Raw genomic sequence first — 22,622 nt, 5'->3', positions numbered from 1 at the left:
TGCTTCATCTGCTGCTATGAAGAAGACGATTATAAAGAGGAATCGGCCTCTTCTTGTCCCAGCGGTGTGTGCTGCTGTTGAAGACGAGGGCCTGAGGAGGACGGTCCCACAACAAGGTTAGCGCTCCTCACTCCTCACTCCTCACTCCTCCTCCTCTCGCTGCCCGTGTCGCCATGGTAACAATCAGGACTTCAGAGGAATACAGACTTTTCATAAGTAGATCGTGAGCTGCTGCTGCCCAGAGCGACGCGCTCACTGTGGGCGATAATGTGCACGCCACAACATCTGCACGTCTGCAGTGTTACAAACACATTTAGGTTGTTAATGGAGGCCTGCTGTCCTCCAGAGCACACCGTGTTTTTTTTTCCTTCTACGTGGCACTTCGGAATGTCTCAAAATGTCAAATTGTGCAGCTTAAGCCCTCAATTTATTTAAATACATTCAACTTTTCCTTTTTGCGTAGGGTTGAATAATAACCTGACTCACTTGACTGCTTGTTTAAACCTGTGTGTGTGTGTGTGTGTGTGTGTGTGTGTGTGTGTGTGTGTGTGTGTGTGTGTGTGTGTGTGCGCCTCACATGTGAGCGACTGTGAAAAGACCAGAGTCATTGCGTCCTCAGGTAGGAGTGTGTTGCCCACCAGTTTCATTTTCCGACTCACCCACTCACAGTGCTTCAACTTCAAAGCATCGCAATAAAAAAAAAAAAAAAACTCACCCTGTGTCGATACAATTGAAGAGCTGTTATTTCAGAGCATTTAGAGGCCCGAGGTTAAAAGACAAGATCTTTGAATTTGGGGAACATGGACTGTTCCTTAATGCTGCCCACCTAAAGTGTAGCCTGGTTGCAGACCTCTGAATTGTATCTTAGATGTATTCACCTACTACAGCCCAGTTTTCATCAGTTAGAGAATAAAGAATGGAAACATTAGCTCCGTTCATGAAAAACAGCAACAGAACAGTTGTTGGTTGAGGTAAAACAAAAAGAATCAGCCAATGTTTGCTTGCCAATATGACCTGTTAAAGAGCAAAAGAGGTATGAAATGCGGACGAGACACAAAAAGCTGTTTAAGAATGCTAAAAGGTAACATTGACACAACAGGCAAACAACTATTTGCCACGTAAAGATATAGAGGAGCAATACCTCTCTCTTTAATAGAAACTTAGGAAGGACTTAACAAACAAACTGTTGTGATTTTACAGATATGACGCAACCCAATGTCAGTTCTAACAGTGTGGTACATTACAAGGAGAGAGGATATTTATGAGGTTCCATTGCCAGCTATTGCACTTGTGATCCGTGCGACTATATTTCAAGTCAAGGTGACAGTGTGACCCAGCTGTTTGATTTCTCTGTCAGCACAAAGGGCAACAGGTGTGAAGGGAGTTTTTTTGTTTCGGCCTCCTTCTTCCCCTGGCTTCTCTCTATCCTTGACCCAGATTCCACTGGTCTTGGATGTGGAGGAGCAATGTGATCCCACTGGTGACCCTCGGGGCATTTATTACTAATCTCAGGGCCATATGGTCCACAATTAAGAGGCCAAGACCCCAAAGACCACAGGCATTTTGGTTCGGACGGGAAGAAATCCAGCTGCCTCTAGGTCTAGATCATTCACTCTTTTATCACTTGCTTGGATCAAATCTTTACAGTATAAATTCAGAACTGATCACTACAGGAATAGGCTGCAAAGTGGAATCAATAAAAAGCAATAGAATAGACTGCATGGCCTGTAAATGTACTGTGCATGATGTGGTAAAGCGAACAAAACCTGACATGTAACATTACATTATAGCGCATAAACCTGTCGGGTCTCAGACATGGCATCCCAAAAAGTCAAGAATTGACATTACCTCGTGATATAGTACTCTGAATATAGCAACTTCTTTGGTTATAAGAGGATTCATGGGTTCACATGCCGCGCTCAAACATGCAACACATGCAGGAGGAGGGAGAGGCAGGAGAGGAACAAACACACAACAGAGCTGGTGTCTGCAGACGGGCGAAGAGGTGAAGCAGTTTGCAACAATACCGGTAGCATCCAAGAGCGGATCACTACGGCACGAACAGGATTTTCTCAGGGCATTGTTCCCCATAAACCGTTCAAGAAGTAAGTGTTCTGCAATCTGTTGGCTTCGAGAGTTGTGAATGTTTTCAGGGATTTAAAAGGATCAGCTCAAAAGTACTACTGGACAGTATGGCAGTAGAAGCTAATCACTGCCTCCAGGGCTTGGATGAGTGGAGAAGAGAGAGGCTGGAGGGGAGGAAGAGGAGATGGAGGGAGAGGTTGAGTCTGTGGGTTAGAGTCGAGGCGAGCGAAGAGGAGGAAGAGGAGGCATGGGATGTGGGCAGTGAGGAAGAAGAAGTGTGTGAAGGCAAGGAAGTGGAAGAAAATGAAGCAAGTGGGAAGGCAGAAGAAGAGGTGGAGAAGGAGGCGAAGGAGGTGACGGAAGCAGGAGAAAAGGAGGTAGAACAGCGAGAAAAAGACAACAAGTTTAAGAGGGTGGTGAAGGAAGTAGAGGAGCTTGAGGAAGCCAGTGTAGAAGGAGAAAATGAGGTAGAGGATAAGGTGGCAGCAATCAAGGAAGAGGAGCAGGTTGAGGAGGAGCCAATTGGGCAATATCACCTTGCAGAGCAATCAAGAAAACACATGAGAAGAACTGAGGATGAGAACATTCAGCAAAACCATGAAAGTGTGAGGCGAGAGCGCAGAACAGTCAATGAAGAAGAACACTTGTCTGATTCAGTAGAATCCGGTAATGAAGATTCTGAGTTGACGGGATCAGAGGATGGATTAAACAACTTTGACAGAATAAAAACCGAAGAGAGTGCTGCTGAGAAACAATATAAGGATCCCGTGGAACTGGAAGTCCTTGATGAAAAGTCATCGAGGAATGAAAGTAGCAACCCAGGAACGTGGACTTCAAAGGAAAGAAAAGAAGCTGAAGACGACTACGCAAAGTGGAGAGATGAGAAAAAAGCAATTGTAGAATCACAGAAAACTGAAGAAGAAGGGTCTCAAGTTGATCACGAAGAGCTTCAAAGGGAAGAGGAAGAGTCTACGAGTGATGAGGAAGCAGAACATTCAACGGACGAAGAAGCAGATGGCAATGACGAGGACACGGTAAAGATTTACTGCAAAGATGATTATTGCACCGACGTATTCCGCATCTTGACAGAGTTCAGGGACTCCTCCCTTCTCACTGACCTTACTTTGAGCACAAAGGATGGGAAGAGTTTCAATGTACACTCTCTTGTCTTGGCTGCTGTCAGCCTCCGTATCCGAGAAAGACTAAGAAGAAGTAATGTAGATAATGAGAGAGTTACTGAGAGAAAAGATGCAAGTGTTGGAGTCCACGGGTGGTCAGTGTCTCTGGGTCCAGAGGTGGATCAGGTTGGATTGAAGGCAGTTGTGGATTTCGCCTACACTGGACTCATATCATGTTTGAACCAGAACACGTGGCACCAGATTAAGGCTGCGGCTCAAATGCTGGGTGCCCTTAGGGTGCTGGACCTCTGCAAAGAGGAAGAGTCCACAAAAGCCAGAGGGCAGGGAAAAGAAGACATGATCTCGGCTGCAGAACAAATGAAGATCAGTCTTCAGTCCATGAAACAGCTGAGGATGGAAAGAGTGGGCTGTGATGTCATTCTGGAAGCTCTCGGAGGATCGCTTCATGGTGAGTAGAACAACGATGACTTACGCAAGTGTGCACAGCTTGTCAAGCTATGCAAGGGCATTAACCATCCAACCAAAGATCACCAATGCAACCAAAACAGTTTGACTTTCCATATCCGTGTGCTTTTAGTGAGTTTAAAACACGAACACGTAGGTGTCCTCGTCTGTGTTTATTATCCACACTAACCCTTTTACGTAAGTTACTATAACCAACCGAGGAGGCATACGGCTTAAAGTCACTGGTTAACACGGCCACACGTTAAACTGAAACACCTTTTGCTCTGAAATGATTGAAATCCTGAAGGAATTCTGTAAAATTTGAGTCAGCTGTTGATTGATTCTGACAACCGAACATGTAACAAACAGACATTTTGATTCTGCTAACAGTTGTAATTAAATGTTTAAGGCAGGGGTCTTCAACGCGTTTCAGGCCAAGGACCCCCAAACTGATGGAGATGGAGCAAGGACTCCCAACTATATACAGTATATTGTATAAAATTGTGTTTTATATTAAACTGGGCCTAGTGCCATGTATAAACATACCTTTTTCACTCAGAGAGAACCAGGACATTGTGATGTAGCATTTCAAAATTAAAGCCTTTCAAAATTGCATGCATGAGCTAACTTCAAATCACATTCATGAGACAATTTGTCTAACTTCAGATTAGATTCTAGAGGAAATGGTGCATAGTTACGAAATCATTTCACCTTAGGTTGATAGCAGACCACCTCAAGGTGTCACTCAAAGAGAACCAGGACATTCTGATGTAGCATTTCAAAATTAAACCTTTCAAAATCGCATGCATGAGCTAACTTCAAATCACATTCATGAGACAATTTGTCCACGATCCGTTGATTCCTTGGTTTCCCAACTGAAATAGAGTAATCGGGTGATAGGGTTTCTAAATCAAACATACAATTTCAGAATTAAAGTTGCGCTTTACAGTTTTAGAGGAATATTAATTCATAGCTTTGGCATCTTAATTCTTCAGGATTTCTTGGAATTTTCAGGAACAGGTTTTCAAACCCGATCTTTTTATTTGCAAGATATTTAACAAACTCCTCAAAAGATGTATTATTTTTGATGGAACATTAGACCACAGAACTTAATTTTGTATTATGTACTTGTATTGTTTTCACCCAATGCTCCCATACTGTGAGTTGTACAAGCTAAGTGAGTTGTTGCGATAATAATCTAATTAACAATGTCTATAGAAAACAGCTCGATGATAAACGTAAATCCTGTGGAGTCCCATACGTGTCAGTGTGGATTACAGTGGGTCTATACTGTTCTCATTATCGTCCTCCCTTCAGTCCACAAAGTCATCCTGGCTGTGTGCAGCGACTACTTCCGCGGCATGTTCACCTCAGGGATGAAGGAGTCCCATCAGCCTTTTGTGACCCTTCCCTTCCTTTCGGCAACGGAGCTGGAGGCTCTGATTGACTGCTCCTACAGCGGGACTATCCCCATCAGCTGGAAGTGTGTCTTTGAGATCACCAGCATCGCTCTCCAGCTCCAGTACCAGCCTGCCCTCTCCTTGTGCCTCAACTTTCTGCATCAAGAAATAAATCCTCACTCCTGCCTGGATGTGGCATCTTTTGCGGAGGCCTACGAGATGGTGCAGCTTCTTGAAGTCGCAGACGATTTTGTTCTGCGGCAATTCCAAAAAGTGGCTCGTTTGTCAACGTTCAAGGACCTGCCAGCCAAAAAGCTCCTGAAGTACTTGAATAGTCGCTCGCTCTGTGTATCATCTGAGCTTGTTGTGTTCAAAGCAGTGGCAGCATGGATCCAAGCAAAACCCAGAAAAAGGCTGAAGCTCGCTAAAGAACTAATGAAAACCATCCACTTCCCCCTGATGACGTTCGAGGAATTCAAAGAGGTCCAATCACTGAACATGTGGTCTGATCGCAGCCTGGCGAAGCTCTATGAAGCAGTTTTTGAGGATTTCTGCTCCAATGAGAGTCATTGCCGGATCTATCTCCCAAAAGAGAGTCTGGTCTTGATTGGAGGCGACCGGATCTCTGAAGACCTGGGTAGCCGCAGCATCAGCAGAGAACTCTGGTTTGTGAATTCCCTGAGGAACCATATCGGGATAAAAAAGGCCATGGAGTGGAGAAAGTTGGGAGAGATGCCAGAGCTAGAGAGGTACAGTCATGAGGTGGCTGTCCTCAAAGGACAACTATACGTGTTTGGAGGGAAGAAGTACTACGGCATCTGCGACACCCTGAGTTCTGGTTACAGGTGAGAGAGGTGATGATTACAGTTTTGAAGTCATGTCTCAATTACTCATATTTGTCCCATTTGAACACATATGTAGGTATGACCCCCTTCAAAACAGCTGGGAGAGGCTGGCTGAAATGCAGGTAAAGAGATGCTCTTTCTCTGTGGCTGTGCTGGATGGACAGATATACGCCATCGGTGGACATTGTGACCCTGAATATATAGAGAGTGTGGAACGATACTGCCCCATTGGAAACACCTGGAGGTATGTTGGAAGGGATATGGATTTTTCAAAATAAAGTGCATTTGCTATATGCATCAAGCGTGTAGTCTTGCTAAATATCCCTGACAACCATTTTATCAACTAGGTAGCGTGCACAACACATCTGCATGTTGTGTAGGCAGTGATGATTGGCTGAGCAGACATTATGAATTGCTTGCTAAACACTTTACAAACCTAAACATAAAACCAGACGCAGTTGCAAAATTGAGTCTGACTCCTGTTGAGAATTTCCGAAACGAGGGATTGGAAATGCGGATATCAGATTATACTTAATGCAAAGTAAATAAGTTACAGAATCATAGCTTAAGATAAAAATGACCATAAACAATTTAATGTTGGGTTTAGGCAACAAAACTACGTTGTTAGGTTTAACAATTTTATGTTAGTTTTAGAAAACAAAACTACGGCTTTAGGTGAAACAATTTAACGTTTGGTTTAGGCAACAATACTACTCCATAAGGTTTAGGTAACAAAACTTTTTGGTTATGTTTAGGATAGAAAAACTCACGGTTTGGGTTAAATTATCTATGTTCCGTCATTTCTTATGTTGTGTGTAAATTACTTACCGCTGACTTGTTTTTTCACACGGGGCATGGACATCGGCCACCTGGGTGAGGGGAGTCGGTTGAGCGTGCCCTGATGAGAAAAGGACAAAAATTGCTGTTTTTTTGCAACAGTATTTCGGCTAACTGGCAACCTTAAATTGTGCGGACAATTTGAATCAGCTGAGGGGTAATCAGGGGAATGCAATGCAGCTAGTGCTAAGACAATCCAATGAATTGTCTATTTGACATAATAGATTTAAAAAAAATTAAAAAACAAAACAAAAAACCTTTACAGCTTTATGGAGCGTATCGTTCAGGCAGAACTTATATTAGTTGTTTCACACATACTGGTTCATCCACCAGATGAATAGTAATGTCCAATCATAGTCATACAGTTTTACAGCACAGTCATTATAACCTGATACTTCCCATCTGATATAAATGTGCAATTATGTTAAGTATGATGCGTCAGACTATATATACTTTCAGATATTTTAGGGTAAATAGGGTAAAACATTTAATTAATAGCAATAACATAATGTAAATGTGTATTTTGGATGTTTTCTTTGCACTAGTCTGATAGACGATTGGTTCTGGAGGCCACATTTTTTGACTGTAGTGTTTCGCCTTAAAACAAATGTCTTCTCCTTCAGCTTCACGTGGCCCTTGGATCTGCCTCTGGCTGGCCATGTAGCAAAAGTTTTACAAGGCCGGATCTTTGTCACAGGAGGGCTGAACAGCAACTGCCAATGTCTTGCATCCATGTTTCTATACCACCCAGAGACGGGAAGCACTTATTTGGCGAACATGGCGAAGCCCCGAGCTCGTCACTGCATGGAGACCCTGGGCGAACGTCTCTACGTAGCAGGTGGCGTCACGGTGGACGACAGCGTGTGCATTGTTGACCAGCTAGCTTGCGAGGTGTACAATCCAGTGGCCGACTCCTGGACTGCCTTTGCGTCTCTGCCAGTGCCACATGTGGGAGCGGGAGGCGCGGTTCTGGAGGGGAAGTTTTACGTGCTGGGTGGATACAGCCAGGAGGACTACAGTGACACCGGGACGGTCCATCGGTATGATCCCGCCCCTCAGAGATGGGAGAACATGGGCAACATGCCCGGGCCGAACAATGACATACGAGCATCTGTGCTGTGTTTGCCACCAGATGCCCGCATGTAAAGCACGGATACATGTCATTAAGTTTAACATCATGTATTGCATTAACAGTGGTATTATTGTAATATTATTTTTTTTCCATTGTCCACAATATCATATCCCACAATAGTTTGACATCTGGATAAAGTTGAATTTATCTTACACAGTACATCAAGTAAACCTTTAGGCACGCAAAAGAGGGGATACCAATCTAATGTAGAGCATTTTTTTGATGCCATGTATTGAAATTAACTGTACGGCATTCAAAAGGCCCTGTGATGAAATTATTCATGTTCTAGTTTGGGATAGGATGAAAGCAATAACAAACTATGAACACAGGATGGAGCTGCTCCCTCCTGTCATACTTTTAGTGTGAGGTCAGTGAACACGTTAGCCATTGCAGAAGATGCAGAGAGCCGCTTTTGGTCACCAGACACTGCAAGAAGTTTGTTTTTTGTATGTAGCGTTTCGAAGAAGGTCCACACATTTATTTTTGCATTCAAATTTATTTCAACATGAGCTTTTATTTTAATTTAGGAGAGGATAATCATACTTTGTCATTTTCACATGCTTTGGGACAGTGCCACAGTGTAAAGACAGTGATATTACAGAATTTTTTTGCATAACCATCTCTCCTTGGTGTAAAAGCACAGTGCAATGCATTGTGTCTAATCACTTACACAGGGAAGACAAGAAAACCACTGAAGGTCGTGTGTCCATTCAAGTTGTCGAACACTCTGCCGTTATCCCACAGCTCCATGTGCACCTTATCGCCAGCAGCCAGTTGCAGAGCGACAGCGTTACTGCTGCTGTCCGAGCCGTCGGCTGTAGGGCCATCGTAGGTTGAAATCTGGCGTGCGCCGTTTTTCATTAACATGGCCCCCATGACGTGAGTGTTGTAGCCGTAGGTGCTGAAGCTGAAGAAGTAGAGACCGCCCACTGGTGCTGTGAAGATTCCTGTAACGGAGCAAAGAGAAGCAGATGAAAGATGAGTTACTCGAATTACAAACAACTAAGTGGTTGGAGCCAATGACTGGCCCTATCGATTTAAATTTAACTCGTGTTGCTTAGTGTGAACCATTTCACATTACACTTGGTCTTATAATACTTTGTTTATATGAAATAAAAATCAGCACTGGGAAACACTGGAGACTTGAGTCAAACGGCATCAGCAAATTCTTCTCTTTGTTTGTTCTTGTTTGAAATACCAGAAGCTGATGTGTGGGTTTTACCGCCTTAGGACATTTAAGTCTACAAGTTGACTGCAATCGTATCTTAATAAATTGCTTCAAAATATTACTGTGAGACTGATTAAGCAGTTTTCTTTGCCAAACCGTTAGAAAAAATGTAAATAAATGTTGATTTTCTACAAGCCCATGGACACACACACACACACACACACACACACACACACACACACACACACACACACACACACACACACACACACACACACACACACACACACACACAACGTAAGAGTGCACAGTACCTGTACTTTGGTCATAACCATTGCCAGTGTTTGAGAAGACTCTTTTGTAAATCAGGGCCTTGTCTGTGCAGGGTCCTTTGTAAATCTCCCCGAAGTTTGCCAAAGAGGCCGAGAACGCGATCTGAGGGGCACCTGTGTACAGTTACACGGAGAAATGAACGTGAAAGATGCAATGGTCTGGTATAAAATTGAAGATTGGTAACACAGACACCTAAATACTAAAAGGCTGATCATCTCACCTTTAGCACTACTCCGTTTCAGCCTATCGATCTCCTCCTCTGTTGCATTCAGTCTCGTTTTCAGGCCTGTACAAGTTTTAAAAAAATTAAAAAGAATGAAAAAGAATATATATATATATACATTACTCAGAATTTTGGGTCGTATCATATATATGTGTAAATAGCTCATCATCATAAACATTACCTTCATTCTCTTTCTTCAGTCTGTCCACTTCAGCTTTCTGTCCCATCAGCTCGTCTACAGTTGCGTTGAGCCCGGCCTCCAGAGCTCCAACATCATTCTGCAGACTTTCTACATGTTTAAGTTTGTCCTCCAAGTTCTTGATTAATTCCACTTTATCTCTCAGCCACTCGCCAATATCCATGTCGCCTCTCTGTCCAAACGCCGGCTCCACAAACAAGAGTCCCAGCAGGGTCAGCAGGAGCAAAGCCCTGAACTCCATTTCCATTTATCTGTAAATTTCCAGTCTCTTGGACATTTTCCTCGCAGATTGTGGAGGGATGTTGTTGTTTTTTCCCACAGAGGCTTATATACCTGCTCCACTCGCTGAGAGGGGTCGTCGGATGTGAGCAGTGTCGAGGCCCTCAGGGACCCCAGTTCTAGTCGTGTCTCAACAAGCCAACTGGGAGGATTTTGTGAGCGGGTTTGCCAGTAAAATATCAATAGGGAATGTGACAGACATCATATAAACCTATGGATAATAAAATACGTCTGTATAAGTTATCTGATAATGTTATTCCAAAGTGAAATAAATCCTAGTATCATTATACCATAGTTCAGTTTGAGACTATGTTGAGACTAAACTGCACTGTATTATTAGATTATTATTGGCCTGTTTGTATCACATCACTATTTGACTGAAGTGTCACACAATTATGAATGAATTAATGACTTTGCTCTTGATTGTTTCGGATCATCTCTTTCAGGCACGTCTCTGCTGCATTATGTCTCTAGTCTTGTCGAATCATGCGCATTGGCCCCTATTAAAAGTGCACTATACAGGGTTCAGAATGTGACTTTTTTGTTTGAGCACCTCATGGCATAATAAATATGTTAAAACCACAGACTCCTATTCCTTGCTCAAAAGGGCTAATTGTGTGGGCAGGTATTTGTATATAGAATCTGCGTTTACCTTGGAAAAAGAATCATAAAGATGGTTTTCCCTTTTGCATTGCGTGAACCCAGCACAAGCTTTGATTGAGCTACGTTACATGTCCGAATAGTAAGAGAAGTCTACACATGGCAGAATATCAAAGAGAAAGGTTTGGTGGTTTAAGTGGTGAGGGACATTCCCTAGATGTAAGAAAGCTCTTGTTGCACCCTCGTCACAAACCAACAGTGACGAGTGAGACGCACGCAACCAAGCAAATTATTAACGTAAAGGCAACATAAAAGGCAAGCTTAAACTAACAGTGGTGTGTGAAACCAGTAATTTCAGCAGTGCAGGTGAGTGCATTAGTGGAACGTGTATAATGTTGTATAGTAGAAACAAACCATGATGTCAACCAAAAACCAAATGGGTGTCTCAGGAAGTAGACAGGGACCTACTAAGACTAAAGAGGGTTTTTAAAAGAGTGCACTGGTATTAAGGGCCCATGTGTTGCCAGTGTTGCTGATGACCTCAGGTGTTTCCACTCTGCTGGTGACCCTCTGCCACGCCCACCTCGAAAAAAGGTAAGAAGGAGCTGCCACACAAGACTGCCACAGGACAGTTGGTGGCGGTAAATGCACCAATTCATTGTTTGCCAACCGCCAATAAACCTCAAAAAAGAAGAAGAAGACTGCCACAGTAATCTTAAAGATGTTTTTTAAAACCCGAGCTCAACATATGAACCTTAACTCAAAATCCTTGGTGTGTTGCACTAACAAAATGATCTGATTGGTGATTTAACAAAACCAAGTTGAACTGGTTGATTTTTCTACCAAAACTAACATTTCAAAAACCCTTTCAAACAATTATAAACAGATTATATGTAATTGATATACATTGTTTTGTCACGCAGCAACAGGGAACATGCAGATATTCATATTGTGACATACTATACATGATTTGATCATTTATAGCAACCAGTATTTGGGATTGTATTTCATCCTACTCTTTAGTATACTATTTTTTTTTTTTTAGTAGACAAACTTGGCATTTACAACAGTCATTCTGGACTTGGATTTCTACAATTTATACCACATGTCTGAACAATAAAACTTGTAATTTTCCAGCTAAAACACATTTGTTGATGTATAGAATTTTGGAAATAGATCCCACTAAAAATGTCTATTTTCTAAATATAATCTTAACCAGCCAGTTACTAAAATCTAAAGTGTTGTGGCAGTCGGAGCAGACAGGCCCGTATGTCACTAAAAGCCCCAGGCAATTTGCCCACGCTCTGCCACCGCTGTGTACTGGGTTCGAACCGGTGGACCAGTCCAGACTCACTGTAATCGTCCTGGCAGTATCCTCCCAGTACATAGATCTTCCCCTCCAGGACGACTGAGGCTGCACCCACATGGGGCAAAGGCAGAGACGCGAAAGCAGTCCACGAATCGGCCACAGGATCGTACACCTCACAGAGTTGCTGGTCAGCGTAAAACTTCCTTAGGTTACACACGCCGCCAGCGACGTAGAGATGGCCTCGCAGGGGCTCCATGCAATGCTGAGCCCGGTCATGGGTCATGTCTGCCAGGTAGGTGGTTCCTCTCTCTGGGTGGTACAGGAACATGGAAACCAGACACGCATACTTGCAGTCAAAACCTCCAGAGATGAATATTCCTCCATCCATTACGGTGACAGCATGGCCGCTCAGAGCCTGGTCCAGGGGCTGGACAAAGCTGGGGAAATGAAATAAGACGCATCAGACAGGAAGGGCAGTTGACAGCCTACCATTTAACCTTAAACGAGGATACTCTCATGTCACAACATTTGTTATTGCATTTGTATGGCGGAAAAGAGACTCAACATACAAGTAAACTCACAGCTTTCATCCTTGATATTTTGTTCAATATTATACAATAAACATTGACCAATTTTAAATAACATACAACTCTGCTTCTTAATGATGTGACAGAATCACTGATATGTGCAATTTTGGGCATGCTAAAGCTCGGCATCGATACGCGCTGATACCATAGGATTTAGGACACTATGATACGATGAAACATGTTCTACTTCAAGCGTAACATGACTCAACTTACCTCCAGGAGTCGGTGTCTGGGTTGTACATCTCGACGCTGTCTAGGTTGGTGTTGATCTCCTTATCTCCACCAATGGCATAAAGACGCTCTTCGTGTGCCACCACTGAGAAGTTGCTTCTAAACTCCTGCATGTCAGCAAGCCTTTTCCAGCTGTCCTGCACGGGGTCATAACTATAGCATGTGTGCGATGAAAGAAAAAAGGTAAAGATGGAAAAGTTCAGACCCCGTCTATGCATCTGTGGGACAATCTAGGTTATTCAAAGTGATAAGAGGATATTTGTGCACCAGGTGTGTCCTTTTACCTGTAGGCAGATTTCATCATGTCATCCTTGCAGTAGTAGTAACATCCTCCAAACACATACAACTTTCCCACCATTGCTGCTACTCCATGCCTGAACTTTGGCTTGTCTGGCATCTCACCCAGCCTCCTCCACTCAATCTTCTTCAACAAGCCTATACCACTGCGTAAGGAGTTTGCAAACCACAGTTCCCTGCTTGGTATGCGCTGTCCCACATCTGGGTTCAGCTGGTCTCCCCCGACCACAACCAGGGCGTCTTTGGGATGTCGGACCCGGCACTGATCCTGGGTTTCTGGAAGGCTGAAACCAAATTCCTTGAACGCTGAACCATAGAGTTCTACCTCTTTGTTTCCGAAGCTCTCCATGCGTAGGATAATGGCCCTGACCTCCCTGAACTCTCGAAAGGTCATGAGGGGGAATCGGACTCCGGTCATCAGTACGCCAGCCTGGCCCAACCTCTCCTCAGGATCAGCCTCAATCCAAGAGATTACAGCTCGAAATACAGCCAGCTCTGAGGGCACGCACAGATCATCACAGCGGAGGATGTCCAGAAGCTTCTCTGCTGGTAGGTCCTGAAACTTTGACATGGATGACACCTCCCAGAAGTTCTTCAGCACAAAGTCATTGGCTTCCTCGAGCAACTCTGGCATCTCGTAGGCTTCAGCAAAAGATGCCACATCCAGGCAGGAGCTTGCCTCCATTTCCTGAAGCATGAATTTGAGGCAAAGCGAGAGGGCAGGCTGGAAATGAAGCTGGAGGGCCGTGCAGGAGATCTCAAAGACACAGTCCCAGCTAAGTGGCAGGGTTCCACTGTAGGAGCAGCTAATCAGAGCCTCTAACTCAGAAGGTGACAGGAAGGGAAGGGCAATACATGACTGATTGGATTCCCTCATCCCGCAGGTGAACATACCACGGAAGTAGTCACTGCTTGCCGCCAGGATAACTCTGTGGACTGGAGACAAACAAAAGAAGAGCTCGGTTGATCAATATCAAACAATCGACAAGATACCTACAAATTGCATGACTGTATACTAACCATGGAACACAGCACCGTCCACATCCAAGATCACATCACACCCAACTCTGTCTGCCCACAACTGATTGATGGACTGAAGAGTAATTGTCATCTGTTCAAGGGCAGATATCTTTCGCTCTTCCTTCTTAGGACTCCCACCTTCTTTCATCTGGTCTTCTTTGTTGCAGAGATCCAGCACTCTAGGAATGCCCAGAGCTTGAGCTGCAGCCATAATCGAGGACATGCCATCTTTGTTCAAAGACAACACAGCTCCAGTGTAGGCAAACTCCAAAACTGCCTGTAGCCCAACATGATCAACCTCAGGAGACAGAGACACTGATCGCCTTCGGACTTCTACATCAATATCGTTGCCTGATCGTAATCCACTTGCATCCCTCAGCCTCTCTTGGATGAAGGAGCTGACAGCAGCAAGAATAGGGGAGTGTACGTCAAAGCTGTTCCCGTTGTCAGTGGTCAGAGTCAGGTCTGTGAGAAGAGATGAATCCCAGAATTCCTTCAATACAATGAATACCTCTTTAGGATAGGTGTCACTGCGGTATGTGTGGACTTTATCGCCAGGTCCTTCATTCCAAAATGCTTCCTCTCTCACATGCTGCCCATTTCCTTCCAGAGAAGCGCCACTCATCTCGACCTCCGACCCCTGTTTATTACCCCTCCCACTCATCAGCCCCATCCTGGAGTCGTTGTACGCCACGATCCTCCTCAGTTCGCGGTTGTCCTGTTCAATCCCTTCTTCGCCACCTTCTTCAATCACTCGTTTCCTACTCTCCTTCTCTCTCCTCCATCTCTCTTCCCATTCCATTGGAAGGTAATGCCTAGTAAACTCCATGCATATGGCTGGGCTTTACTTTCTCTTTAAACTACTACCCACAGTAGTTTTTCTGGGGTATTTTTAATTAATGATGACGTCCAGCAAAATCTTGATTTGATGAAGTTACTTTCTCACATATACTGTTGCTGCCTTCACAAATCTTTCTGTCCCTCCTAACTCTCTAATAGAATCAATGTTCCTCACTGCACAAACGGCAGCTATTCATAGCTACTGGGTCAGAGAGATTCAGTTTCAACTGAACCTCGGCTCTCACTTCATTGTAATGTTCACCAAGCAAGAAAATGGAGGTGAACTTTAATGTTTATTGGAGTCAATAAAGAGGCAGGTAATATATTTCCCCACCATTGACAAGTTTAACCTTGACTTATAGTAGTACAATAACTTCTGTACAACAAACAACTGTCAAGGAGCCAGACGGAAACTGTCTTAAGTGTATTTATGAGAACACAATGTTTATGCTGTACTTTATGTTAAGGATTATTCCTCCCTCCATTATTTTCCGTTATATGTTTTATATCCTTAAACCATAAAATAAACTAAGCTGGGCTCTTTTTTGTCATGCATTTTAAGTCAAATATCAGGGGCACAATTCTGAACAATAAGTAAACTATATTGATCTTATTCTAGAGTATGTTATAGTCTTTTGTAAAAGAAAGATAAAAAAGGGGATCTTGTAGTTTACAATGAATAAGTCATTATGGTGTTGTCTTCTTCAATTCCTTTTTTTAATTCCTTTTCAGCCCTTTATTACTTTGGCCTCCATGACTCTTTCCGGCCAAGGGATACCTTGTGCACTTCATGCCAGTGGTGAAGTTGATTTTTTTCTTTTTATTTCTACTTACAATGCACTTCAATGGTGCTACAATTACGAATGAAATTCAATGAAGCCTAATTCTTGTCAATATGATCAATTTGAAGCTCTGTCTATGGGATATAAACAGCTAGCTTTTAAGAGCTACAAGAGAGTGAACATGAATGGCACTTGATGGGGAATTAGCGTGGTTACTCTTGATTTGCTCCACACACATTTACATAATGGAAGTGGATGGAAACATGCTTTCATTTGCCTTCTCATTTGCAGATTTTCTTTAAATTCAGTTAATAATTGGTCTGCATTTGGATGGAAAGCTGGCTAGTTTCAGACTGTTGACATCTACTTTGTTTAAGAGATAAAAATCAACTTCCATTCCAGATATCCACATATTGAAGGCACATTAGTAAAGGTAAAGGTAGAATCGTAAAAAAACATGGGCCTAGACTATGATGTTAACGGATTGTTAAATTGTAATTCAATAAAAAAAATAACGAACAAAAAACAAGTGTCAAGATGCCATGAGGAAATAGGGTAAGGTTTATCAGCTTGTCTGATGTTTTTGCAGCAGCTTTCATTAATGCATTGCTTCAACCAAACAATTATTAACCTGGACTTTCTTATAAACACATATCTTTTTGCTGTCAGTCAAAAGGACCTCCCAAGCTGAAGAATGGAGAACTTCTCAGTGATGATAGCTGCGTGTTTGCTTGCTGGTCTATCTGAGTGCCAGACTGGAGGTGAGGACAAACAGACCCAGATCACAGAACTCACACATGAAGACCTGGCAGACGCCTGGGTTGAGCAGGATGCTCTCCAGAATTTAGAAACGGCAACCATTTTCACAACGACCTCAACAGCAACCCAGCCAAGCTGTAATCCACCCATCTACACAGTGTTGAAGGAGCTGGGGGCTCTAGAGGAAAAGCTTGCAGCTACCGCCAGAGCTCTGGACGAAACAAACAGAAAGCTGGAGGCAAGTGAGAAAAAGATCTCTGCACTTGAGAACAGTGCAGATTATCAAGGTAATACAAATATGCTAAACAATGGTTGTGCAGAGCCATAGTTTGTCACAAACCGCTTGTTGTGAACTGAATTGGTCCATTATGATCTCACATCAAACTTGTTGTGGCACATTATTTCATTTTGCAGAAATGAAATTTGGTGCCCCCCCCCCCATCAAAACAGGCTTCAGTGCACTGCCTGCGCTGCACTTAAACCCCTGGCAGACAATCAGTCAGATAGGAACAGTTTAGGGATTTATTGGTAAAAATGAAGGCGCTTGAGCTTACCGGCATGAGTAGCAAAGTCCTAACAGAAGAAACAAGAGTCCACGGGCCACAACAGGTGTAGGGTGAAAGACAAATAAAGATTCTGGTTAGGTTCTGGTACATGTTTCAAAGGTCCAGGTTTCAGGTTTCTCAAAAGCAAGGCAGGAGCAACAATCCGTCAAGTGAATGGAGAAAAGGGGTTTGTCCATGTACTGACAGGCTAATGGGGGAAATGGAGAGCAGGCGAGCAGGGACAATCAGGTGATTGGGATGGCAGGGCAGGAGGGAGTGGCTGGATGTGGGAGGGAGTTCTGAGGACCTCTGGTGGACAGGTGGAGAATGGCAATGAAGGGGTCTGGGGATGTGGAAGTGTGGCTGAAGGGGGAGAGAGTGAGGCACAAAGTGACAGTGCAGCATGCATTAGCAAGGTTTAACACTGTCAGAACAGGAGAGGGTATGTCCGTGGTCATTTCCCTTCCCTGAGTTTATGCTTCAGATCCCCTCTGGCTTAAAGACTGTTTGTGGATGCTGTTTGTTGGACAGCATGATTATTAAACTCTGATGTATTTTGAAGGTCAGAATAATGACGTATTCACTTTTCCATCTCTCAGGGTGGCCTCGGATTGCATTTTCTGCTACATTCTCAATAGATGGCACCATTGGTCCTGTGAATGTTCTTTACGCTCTGGTCTACGATCATGTTCTGTTCAACACTGGAGGACATTACAGCCCAGTCACAGGTCAGTATTCACCGTGTACTTGCTCTTGAATTAGTTGTCAAGTACTGTTTGGTAACTCATGTTGAACGGTGATTTTATTTTACTATTGTTGCAGGTTATTTTACAGCACCAGTGCAGGGAGTCTATTATTTCACTTTCACCTCCCTCTGCTGGGATGGTGCCTCCGGAGGCAGTTTGTACCGAAATGGAAAGAGAATAGTGTCGAGGTATGGTCATCTAAATCATTCATTCTCTAGCTCTAACAGCGCTATCTTGCAGCTACAAGTTGGAGACCATGTCAATGTTCGTCTCTGGAAGGGGAAAATCAGTGATTATTCAAATAACTACTCCACATTCAGTGGATTTTTGCTTTTCCCTGTGTGAAGTTTATGAAAAATATTTACAGATTTTCCAACTTTTAATAATTGTCAAAAGAATGCTAAATGTAATGTGACTTTCTGCAGCTATACACTTAATGTTCTGTTTGTCAGTTCAAAATGGGAAAGAAATTCAGTTTTTTTTTCCATTCTCATTTAACTGATTTATGTTAGAGAACATTTATAGCAATACGACTTGTATAATTTCATTAATTTAATGGTTTCCTTTTTTATTTCAATATAGATTTTTTTGGTATACATGTGATACATACATTTACTTTTTTTCTACCACCATTTTCTGATAACTGTAAATCATAATGTACCACAAATCATAATTTCACTTCCATATCATTTAATTATACTTCTTTTATTTACATTGTTCAGAAAAGCTCTTTAAAATTGTCAATAAATGGCCGGTTCCAAAAACACAGACGCCGCTCCTTTTGCTGCTGTATTCTCTTTCAAAGTAAAATAATGTCTGAAATATATTTACTTTGGATTCTTCTGTTAGAAAATCTTCACTGTACAGTCAGAGAAACTCTTTAATTTAATTTTTAGCAATATATTTACTACATATCTAGTAAGTCTAGCATCAAAACAGTACTTCCAAAATACAGTGTGACCACTTGTAATGAATCAAATACCTTGGCACAGATGGTGTAATCCCTGCTTGTTTAATGTTGAGAATAAGGGATTTTAGGCTTATTCTACTTTTGCATGGATTGTTAAAATGTGTACATCGGCTATGTTATACTGTACATAATATTAACACTTGGAGTTGGATGAATAAAGTGCAGAGAACTAAAGATTTATATTAAATCAATAAAAAGGAAAAGCAATACATCTGCCTCAAATATACAGTATTAATCAATAAGATCAAATAAATGATAATACAATAACCCTTAAAGAACAACCTTTGTGATATGAAGGTTATTACACATCACTAAATAGGAGTTACATTCCCCTAACATTTTACTAATTTAACAATTCATATCACTGATGCAAGTCGGAAAAACATTTCCAAAAAAGTAAAGTATAATCTCAAAGTGTGTTTCTGTGGTACAGGTTTGTCCTTCAATACAAGGCTGTTCAATACAGTTGGTGAATGCTATAATTGAACACATGCCTCGTGGAGTCTGTAGCAATTCTGCGCTTGTTCAGCTGAGATGACGTCTTTAATTTGTCATCACATCTGGTTGTTTTTGCTATACTATAAAAGTGCTTCTGTGTTGCTGAGAAATTAACACAACTTAAAATCAGCTCAGGAAAAAAAAAAAAAGAAAAAAAAAAAAGAAAACTTTATCTGAAAGTAGAAATTGGATGGCACAGTCTAAAGGTATCGCTACTTTTGCAGTATTTAACCAGGATGGTTTTGACACCACAGCACAGTGTTGAGACTTTCTACAGGTTTACTCAGTTGAAGGTGATGAGGTACTCTGGGTAGGCCTGGTCATCGTGGAAGATCACAAACATGGTGGGTTGCTGCTGGTTGTTCACCAAACTGTCGAAGCAGTCAGTCTGGTCCGAGCCTCGAGGAGGGGTGTCTTTCATGGAAGAATTACCGACCGTGTAGCGGCCGGTCAGGACACGAGCCACATACAGCCTCTTCAAGCCGGACGCGTCTGGTGGGCTGTATCTGCTTGCTGAATACTGTGCATTGACAGCAAAGTAAACTCCCTTTCCAAACATGGCAGCTGTGATAGAAATACACAAGAAAAGACACTTTTTAACATCCAAAATATACATTTAGATGTTTTTTGACTACTTTGTCCATCTGTGTCTTTATAGCTCTCTTAAATTCACCAACACTTTGGACATTTAAAATGTACAATTACAGAAAACTTTTTTTTTTAAGGGTTATATCTAACATATGTATATATATATATATATTAATTTTTTTGAAACTTATTTCCTTAGTATCCTGCAAAATGTATGGAATCTTTTTCTCAGATTCTGAGCCAGAAATCTCCACTTCAGTAGCACTTACATACACCGCCTTCCCAATTTTATTCATACCTACATTCTTAAGGTTTTTACAGAGAGATTTGTTTATATATATATAATTCATAGCCTAATATACATGTGACATTTTATTGCTAAAAACATGGAATAATTGTATTTTTTATGGCCGTTGACAGTATTTGCATTTATGGTGTGATACAAAGAGATATCCAAAAAATAAGTGGTAAGTATCAGATTTATGCTCTGGAGATTTATGCAAATTAGCACATAATTGATAAGATAATGCCTCATTTGCATATCCAAACATCAACTGGGGATGTTTCATGGTGATATTGGTTAAAGTGGTTTACCCTATTCACCTGCGTCTCCCCTTAAAGGAGTAGTTCAACACACTTGTTGCCACAAGGTAGACGAGAGGATCGACATCACTCTCATGAGGCTGCAGACAGAAACCGGTTGGCTTAGTTTGGCATGTGACGACATTGCTTACCATGTTGTCCTGCGTAGCTCCTGTTAAATCTGTCCCTTTCAATGCAGTGGCATGACTCTGCCGATGTGCCATGGTAGAGAGTCTTCTCCCCAAGGTCCGCAGGGCCATTTTTGGCAGCTATACGCTGCCTACACACAGTATAGGCATGCCACAGGTAGTAGTTTTGCACCCGCTCAATCTGAGATCAGAAAAACAATCAATTACTTGTCCTGTACTGTAGGTTTTTAATGTGAGAAACGTGTGTTTTTGTGTTGTTATAGTCACTTTTTGGATGTTGTATTTAGCCGTTTTGAGGAAGCCGTGGGCTACAGTCTGGTACTCTGGTGAGTTAGGTTGCAGCTGGACCTTTTTAAACACTTCTCTATGCATAGGTTCCCATTCTGTTGGCAACTCTAAGGCTGAAGTAGAAGTCACATGAATTGATGTTTTTAAGACGTGAAAAAAAGAGGATGGTTTTAACATGAGTTGCGGAATCTAAAGTAAAAGTACAAAATGTGACATACCCGTTTCAGACTCGCTCCTTTTCACTTTGTACATGGCGCCTGTTAGCAGATTGGTGGCTTCTTCTGCCATCAAGTTGACTCTCAACATTACGCCGTCTGGTGCCGTCAAATCTACAAACACTCGTTTCTCCAGGTGAGCCTCCTCCAGCATGTAGTTGTCATGCAGGCTCAGCTCCTGCCAGGCCTTATTTATATCCTGAATTGACCACTGCACAGTAAGAGCCAACATGGCTTCTTCTTTGTCTTGGAGGTCTTCGCAAAGTGCCTCTTGGATTGCTCTGTTTACAAGCTCGATGACGCCCAACACGTCCTCTTTTAGGCCCGTCAGCACATAGACCTCTTTTCCTGACCGTGACCGATCTCTAGCTTCAGCTCTGGCTGCGTTTCCTGCTCGGTTGCCGTTCACCCCCTCAGAACTTTGACGCCTCCTGCACTCCAGGCTTATACCTAAGACTTTGACTTTGGCCTGCACTGCCTCCAGCTCCATCCCGTCAAGCCTGGAAAAATTATGTACATCCACCTCTCTCTCTATCAGTTGCTTCTGCAGGATCCCCTCCAACTCTTTCTTGACTGTCCTGATGCTGTCTGGACCGCAACTGATCACACTTACTACAGCTGGCGGTGGCTTTGAGGAGGCGAAGCTTTTGCCTTGAGGTGTTGAAGTTGTGGAGGTTCTTGAACACTTGTCCTGCCACTTCTTGAGCGTTTGTTTAGCTTTTTCTAAAAAAAAAAAGAAAAAAGTGAGACACCTCATTTTGTCAATTATTTGAGCCCAGATAAGATGTGTGATATCGAAGATACTCAACAAGAGATAACTACAGAATGACCAAAACAAACTACAAAGGGAAATGAAAAGAGGAGAGAGAGAGACACAAAAGTGGCTACAAAGATACACAAAACCACAGAGAGATAATTAACAACTGCAAAGACACAAAACAACAACTAGAGCTATTAACAATTATTAAGTCTGAGTGTCTTGCTCACTGGTAGGAGAGCTGGTGGGGTCTGTGACCAGGAGCCCATTGTCTCATAATCTGCCCATGTTTTATATCCATCATACTATGTGCCAATCTTACCATTCATCAATATGTTGTGAAGGTAAAATTACTTTGTTTTGTGCAAAAAAAACAAGTGTTCTGTATGCTGAACTGACACATTTCCCCATAATACACCTTATAAAAGAGTTGGAAGTTGTAACAAATGGCAAATAGGTCGGTCCGTACATTCTTTTGGATCCAGACTGAAATTTCACAACTGTCATTTAATTGAAGTTAATGAAATTCACATTAGCTGGTCTTCATCTGACGGAAACATCTCAACATCTATTGGAGTGTAACTAAAACTCATGGCTCATCAGCCTCTGCTGTATTTTGCGTTTAGTGCTGATTAACAAAAGATAGAATGCTAAACTAAGTTCACGAACCTGGTAGATAAAAACTGATAACAATTAGGTACAAAGTACAACATTTTTCAAGCTTTATGGATGAACACAAACCTCTAAGACTGAGATGGCGAGCAGCCGTTTGTCC

General features: G+C 42.4%; 4 protein-coding genes across 4 annotated transcripts; 1 reads left to right on the top strand and 3 right to left on the bottom strand.

Annotated features, from left to right (window-relative positions):
• The first annotated feature begins 2,122 nt into the window (after nucleotides 1–2,122).
• On the top strand, nucleotides 2,123–9,029 carry LOC137883967 (kelch-like protein 26). The gene is made up of 4 exons (XM_068725578.1): nucleotides 2,123–3,672; nucleotides 4,986–5,913; nucleotides 5,990–6,157; nucleotides 7,374–9,029. The coding sequence occupies exons 1-4, from the start codon at nucleotides 2,193–2,195 to the stop codon at nucleotides 7,894–7,896; spliced, it is 3,099 nt and encodes a 1,032-aa protein (XP_068581679.1). The 5' UTR covers nucleotides 2,123–2,192; the 3' UTR covers nucleotides 7,897–9,029.
• On the bottom strand, nucleotides 8,549–11,088 carry LOC137883969 (cerebellin-1-like). Its single transcript, XM_068725580.1, has 4 exons — nucleotides 9,788–11,088; nucleotides 9,604–9,669; nucleotides 9,365–9,496; nucleotides 8,549–8,829 (listed from the first exon to the last, which is right to left on the bottom strand). The coding sequence occupies exons 1-4, from the start codon at nucleotides 10,050–10,052 to the stop codon at nucleotides 8,549–8,551; spliced, it is 744 nt and encodes a 247-aa protein (XP_068581681.1). The 5' UTR covers nucleotides 10,053–11,088.
• Nucleotides 11,089–11,394: 306 nt separating this feature from the next.
• Nucleotides 11,395–15,551, bottom strand: LOC137883970 (kelch-like protein 33). The gene is made up of 4 exons (XM_068725581.1): nucleotides 14,129–15,551; nucleotides 13,096–14,044; nucleotides 12,794–12,964; nucleotides 11,395–12,430 (listed from the first exon to the last, which is right to left on the bottom strand). The coding sequence occupies exons 1-4, from the start codon at nucleotides 14,955–14,957 to the stop codon at nucleotides 11,911–11,913; spliced, it is 2,469 nt and encodes an 822-aa protein (XP_068581682.1). The 5' UTR covers nucleotides 14,958–15,551; the 3' UTR covers nucleotides 11,395–11,910.
• A 2,933-nt stretch (nucleotides 15,552–18,484) lies between these two features.
• On the bottom strand, nucleotides 18,485–22,616 carry LOC137883972 (protein mono-ADP-ribosyltransferase PARP15-like). The gene is made up of 5 exons (XM_068725585.1): nucleotides 22,589–22,616; nucleotides 21,094–21,813; nucleotides 20,855–20,988; nucleotides 20,591–20,768; nucleotides 18,485–19,832 (listed from the first exon to the last, which is right to left on the bottom strand). The coding sequence occupies exons 2-5, from the start codon at nucleotides 21,578–21,580 to the stop codon at nucleotides 19,552–19,554; spliced, it is 1,080 nt and encodes a 359-aa protein (XP_068581686.1). The 5' UTR covers nucleotides 21,581–21,813; nucleotides 22,589–22,616; the 3' UTR covers nucleotides 18,485–19,551.
• Nucleotides 22,617–22,622: the final 6 nt, after the last annotated feature.

The sequence above is a fragment of the Cebidichthys violaceus genome, unplaced genomic scaffold (genome assembly GCF_023349555.1).
Source record: "Cebidichthys violaceus isolate CVI_PGR_0920_01 unplaced genomic scaffold, fCebVio1.0.p SCAF_359, whole genome shotgun sequence".
Classification (NCBI taxonomy): Eukaryota; Metazoa; Chordata; class Actinopteri; order Perciformes; family Stichaeidae; genus Cebidichthys; species Cebidichthys violaceus.
Note: the sequence above shows the minus strand (reverse complement) of the source record. Positions and strands in the feature narration are given on the sequence as shown.